This window comes from Chiloscyllium punctatum, chromosome 15 (genome assembly GCF_047496795.1).
Source record: "Chiloscyllium punctatum isolate Juve2018m chromosome 15, sChiPun1.3, whole genome shotgun sequence".
In the NCBI taxonomy this organism is placed as follows: Eukaryota; Metazoa; Chordata; class Chondrichthyes; order Orectolobiformes; family Hemiscylliidae; genus Chiloscyllium; species Chiloscyllium punctatum.
Window position 1 is genome coordinate 102,388,940 of NC_092753.1, and position 6,000 is coordinate 102,394,939.

Here is a 6,000-nt window from a genome sequence, read left to right on the forward strand (position 1 = left end):
AGCATCACCTCACACTTATCCCGATTGAATTCCATTTGCCACTGATTAGCCCAACTATATCCTTCGGTAATCTAAGGCTCTTCCTTGTTATTTATCACTCCATAACTTTTGTATCATCCACAAACCTATTGATCCGCTCTCCTATATTGATTGCTGCAGAACTCCATTTGACATCAGTTTCCAGTTACAAAAATACCTCTCCACTGTCATACCTTGTTTCCTGTTACTCAGCTAATTCTGTATTCAATTAGCCAAATTTCTTTGGATCCCATGAGCTTTTATCTTTGGTTTTAGTTTCTGATGCTGGATCTTATCAAAAGTGTTGCTGAAATCCAAGTAGACGACATGGATTACATTGTCCTTATCTACACACCTGAAAAATCAATCAAGTTATTCCGATATGACATCCCCTTAATAAAACCATGCTGCCTGTTATTGATTAATCCCTGCCTCTCCAAATGCAGATTAATGCAATGCTTCAGAATGAGTTCCAATAGATTTTCCACCACCAAGGTTAGACTGACTGGCCTGTCATTTCCTGATTTGTCCCTTGCTGCCTTCCTGAGTGATGATGTCACATTAGCTGTTCTCCAGTCCTCCAGAACCCCTCCTGTAGCCAGAGAGGAATTGAAAATTACTTCCAGAGCCTCTGCTATTTCCACCCTTGCCTCATGCAACAGCTTGGAATATATCTCATCCAGCCCTGGAGATTTATTCTATTTTTAATCCTGTGAGACCATTCAGAATGTCCGCTCTGTCAAAGCTAATTTTTTTTTATGTATGAGGCATTGGTGAGACTGAATCTGGAGTCCTGGATACAGCACTGCTCACCATGCTTACAAAAGGATATTAATGCACTGGAAGCAGCTCATACGAACATAAAATGTGATCAAGGATAGTCAGCATGGTTTTGTGAAGGGCAGGTCGTGCCTCACAAACCTTATTGAATTCTTTGAGAAGGTGACTAAGGAGGTAGATGAGGGGAAAGCGGTAGATGTGGTATATATGGATTTTAGTAAGGCGTTTGATAAGGTCCCCCATGGTAGGCTACTGCAGAAAATACAGAGATATGGCATTGAGGGTGAGTTGGAGGTTTGGATTAGGAATTGGCTCTCTGGAAGAAGACAGAGGGTAGTAGTTGATGGCAAAGGTTCATCTTGGAGTGCCGTCACTAGCGGTGTTCCGCAAGGATCTGTTTTGGGACAATTGCTGTTTGTCATTTTTATAAATGACCTGGAGGAAGGGTTAGAAGGTTGGGTGAGCAAGTTTGCGGATGATACGAAAGTCGGAGGAGTTGTAGACAGTGAGGAAGGATATGGCAGGTTACAGCGGGATATAGAGAAGCTGCAGAGCTGGGCAGAAAGGTGGCAAATGGAGTTCAATGTAGCTAAGTGTGAAGTGATTCACTTTGGTAAGAGTAATAAAAAGATGGATTACTGGGCTAATGGTAGACTACTTGGTAGTGTGGAAGAGCAGAGGGATCTTGGTGTCCATGTACACAGATCTCTGAAAGTTGCCACCCAGGTAAATAGTGCAGTGAAGAAGGCATATGGCGTACTGGCTTTTATTGGTAGAGGAATTGAGTTCCGGAGTCCTGAGGTCATGCTGCAGTTGTATAGGACTCTGGTGCGGCCGCATCTGGAATATTGTGTGCAGTTTTGGTCCCATACTATAGGAAGGATGTGGAGGCACTGGAACGGGTGCAGAGGAAGTTTACCAGGATGTTGCCTGGTATGGTAGGAAAATCCTATGAGGAAAGGCTGAGGCACTTGGGGTTGTTTTCATTGGAGAAAAGAAGGTTTAGGGGTGATTTGATAGAGGTGTACAAGATGATTAGGGGGTTAGATCGGGTTGACAGTGAGAACCTTTTTCCACGTATGGAGTCAGCTATTACAAGGGGGCATAGCTTTAAATTAAGGGGGGGTAGATATAGGACTGATGTTAGGGGTAGGTTCTTCACTCAGCAAGTCGTAAGTTCATGGAATGCCCTGCCAGTAGCAGTAGTGGACTCTCCCTCTTTATGGGTATTTAAGCGGGCATTGGATAGGTATATGGAGGATAGTGGGTTAGTGTAGGTTAGGTGGGCTTTGATCGGCGCAACATCGAGGGCTGAAGGGCCTGTACTGCGCTGTATTCTTCTATGTTCTATGTTCTAAAACATAACATAAAAACTAGGAGCTGAAATAGACAATTCAGTTCCTCATGCCTACTCTTCTGTTTGATACAATCATAGCTGATCTCACCTCAGGGATAAGAAAGTGAGGATTGCAGATGCTCATTCCTGATGAAGGGTTTATGCCCGAAACGTCGATTCTCCTGCTCCTCGGATGCTGCCTGACCTGCTGTGCTTTTCCAGCAACACACTCTCGACTCTGATCTCATCTCAGCTTCAACTCCACTTTCCTGCCCATTCCCCATAATCCTACAAACCATTACTAATTAAAACTCTGCTTATCTCCTCCTTGAATTTACTCAATGTGTTGACATTCACCACTCTCTGGGCTAGTGAATTTCACAGATGCCAACCCTTTGAGAGAACTCTATCTTTAAGACAAGGGTTTAGCACATTTTAAATAAACAAGGATGGAGGGTATACCCAGCCCTGGGTTACAGCCTGAAAGACGGATGAAGGGAGTGGGGAGGACAGGAGGAGAGGAAGACAGAGGAAGTGGGGAAGGAAGGGAGAGAGGCACCCATCCTGAGCTACAAGCCAGAGCCAGAAGCACATGCCTGAGCAGTTTGCGGGGAGGGGGGGTGGAGGGATGAAGGAAGGGTAGAGAGTGTGGTGTCAGGGGTACAGTAGTAAACTGGTAATAGGATCCAGACTGTGGTAATTGTAGTTAGGGTGCATATATTGTAGTAAGTATTATTGTGATTTCTCTATCTTTAACCCAGAGTTACTGAGGCACCAACATGGCTCAGTTTCCTTCAAAAGAACTGAAGATTTAACCTGTAGACATTGTGATCTAAGCACCTGATGCCAGGTTACAGCAGAGAATGTCCATGCAGTGGCTGGGATCTTACCTGCATCAAGGAGCGATGAGGTGCTGAAGGAGAAAGCTGCAGGAAATTCCCCAGGAAGCCAAGGTTAATAGGCCCTGGTGGGAAGCTCAGGGGTCTCCTGCTCCTCACGAGATACAACATTAAACACAGAAAAAATACAACTGTTATCCATATTGACAGCCAGGCCAAGAGAACAGAGGGAAAGCTCAGGAAGACTTGAGGAATCATAGAGAAAATTAAACTAAGTGGCTGGCTAATCTGTGAAGAGGCAGCTGCACAGACCAACTGGTACAAACTTCACAGCACAGCTATTTTGGGATTTCCAACACTCTTCATGATCCCTATCTAATCCTTGACCAGCATGCACCCATTCTGGCTAACAGCCAACTGCCTGCAATAGATTATGTTTGAAAAAAACACAAAGTATTTTGAGAAGCCAGGGTTATTCTCACAAGGGTAGAGAAGGGTAAAGGGAGATTTGAGGCAGGGAAAGTTATGAAGGGTTTTGTTTTATATGACAGAGACAGACTGTTTCTAGTGGCAGGTAGTTAAGTAACAAGAATACGGAGATTTAAAATAATTGGAAATCAGGGCATTTATTCTGGATTATAAGATTTAATTACTCACAGTAAGATTTATTAGAGTACAATAGCTCAGTAGAGATTCACTCGGAGGTTACCTGGAATGGAGCACTTTAACAATGAAGGGAGGCTAAACAAATATAGGACAGTACAAGCCCTTTGTCAACAATATCTGTGCTGACCATGATTCCAATCTAAACTAATCGCATCTGCCCTCACAGGATCCATATCCCTTGATTCCACGCATGTTCATATGTCTGTCTAAATGTCTCTTAAATGCTGCTATCATATTTCCTCCTACCACTTCCTTTGGCAGCATGTTCCAGGCACCAACATCTCTCTGTGTAAAAAAACTTGCCTCGCACATCTCCTTTATACTTACCCCCTCCTCCTTAAACATAACCCCTTAGAATTTGACATTCCCACCCTGAGAGAGTGACTATGAATAAGCACCCTACTGATGTCTCTCTTTAGAACATAGAACAATACAGCACAGAACAGGCCCTTCGGCCCACGATGTTGTGCCGAACTTCTAACCTAGATTAAGCACCCATCCATGTACCTCTCCAAATGCCGCTTAAAGGTCGCCAATGATTCTGACTCTACCACTCCCACGGGCAGCGCATTCCATGCCCCCACCACTCTCTGGGTAAAGAACCCACCCCTGACATCTCCCCTATACCTTCCACCCTTCACCTTAAATTTATGTCCCCTTGTAACACTCTGTTGTACCGGGGAAAAAGTTTCTGACTGTCTACTCTATCTATTCCTCTGATCATCTTATAAACCTCTATCAAGTCACCCCTCATCCTTCGCCGTTCCAACGAGAAAAGGCCGAGAACTCTCAACCTATCCTCGTACGACCTATTCTCCATTCCAGGCAACATCCTGGTAAATCTTCTCTGCATCCTCTCCAAAGCTTCCACATCTTTCCTAAAGTGAGGCGACCAAAACTGCACACAGTACTCCAACTGTGGCCTAACCAAAGTCCTGTACAGCTGCAACATCACTTCACGACTCTTGAATTCAATCCCTCTGCTAATGAACGCTAATACACCATAGGCCTTCTTACAAGCTCGATCCACCTGAGTGGCAACCTTCAAAGATCTATGTACATAGACCCCAAGATCCCTCTGTTCCTCCACCTTACTAAGAACCCTACCGTTAACCCTGTATTCCGCATTCTTATTTGTCCTTCCAAAATGGACAACCTCACACTTGGCAGGGTTGAACTCCATCTGCCACTCCTCAGCCCAGCTCTGCATCATATCTAAGTCCCTTTGTAAACGACAAATGCCCTCCTCACTGTCCACAACTCCACCTATCTTCGTATCATCTGCAAATTTACTGACCCACCCTTCGACTCCCTCTTCCAAGTCATTAATAAAAATTACAAACAGCAGAGGACCCAGAACTGATCCCTGCGGAACTCCACTTGTAACTGGGCTCCAGGCTGAATATTTACCATCTACCATGGTAACCCTTCTATCAGGTTAACCCTCGGCTGCCAATGCTCTCGCGAACAATCCAAGTTTATACAATCTTTCTTTATAGATATTACACTCCAACCCAAGTAATATTCTGGTAAACAGGGAGGTGATAGCATCGTGGTATTATCACTGGATGTTAATCCAGAAAACCAGGTAATGTTCTGATGGACCCAACTGTGCCAAATGGTGGAATATGAGTCCAATAAAAATGCTGGGATTAACAGTCTAATAATGAGCATGAGGTCATTGTTGGTTGACAGGGAAAAAATCCACCTTGTTCGCTGATGTCCTTTAGTGAACCAATCTGCCATCCTCACCTAGTCTGGTCTACGTGTGACTCCAGACCCACAGAAATGTGATTGACTCTTAAGAGCCCTGTGGGCAATAAATGCTGGCCTAACCATCATTCCTTCATCCCAAGCTCCTATACTACTGAAGCAAGACTTTACAACTCCTGTACTCAAATGCTCTTTCAGTTTCCATGACCCTTCCTGATAGGTTGGCGCACCTGCCTTCTGTGACTTATCAACAAGGACAGCCAAGTTCCTTTCTACACCTACACTTTCCAATCCCTGACCTTTAAGAAATACTCTGCACATCTGTTTTCCCACCAAAGTGGGGGTCTCACATTTTTCCAAATTATGTTCCATCTGTCATGTTCTTGTCCATTTGTGAAGCCTGTCCAAATCTTCCTCACAAGACACACATTCCCACTTCACTTTGTATCAGCTGCAAACTTGGAAATATGACTTTGGTCCCCAGCTCCAAATCATTGATAGCGATTAAGAACAGCTGGGGCCCAAGCACAGATCCTTGTGGTCTGCCAATGTGAGTATGTATTCCTCCATTTTCTCCTCCTCTCTGTTTTCTGTCTGTTGGCCAATCATTAATTCATTCTAGTACTTTCTAAATTATGCTGATAGGAT

General features: G+C 44.2%; 1 protein-coding gene across 2 annotated transcripts in view; it reads right to left on the minus strand.

The window, feature by feature from the left end:
* The window catches only part of LOC140486532 (cytochrome P450 2J1-like), a 117,853-nt gene extending 114,582 nt beyond the window's left edge, over window positions 1–3,271 (minus strand). For both annotated transcript variants that reach the window (XM_072585802.1, XM_072585801.1), the window contains exon 1: window positions 3,025–3,271. In XM_072585802.1, the coding sequence (XP_072441903.1) occupies window positions 3,025–3,231 (207 nt within the window). In that variant the 5' untranslated portion in view covers window positions 3,232–3,271. The remainder of the gene's footprint in view (window positions 1–3,024) is intronic.
* Window positions 3,272–6,000: the final 2,729 nt, after the last annotated feature.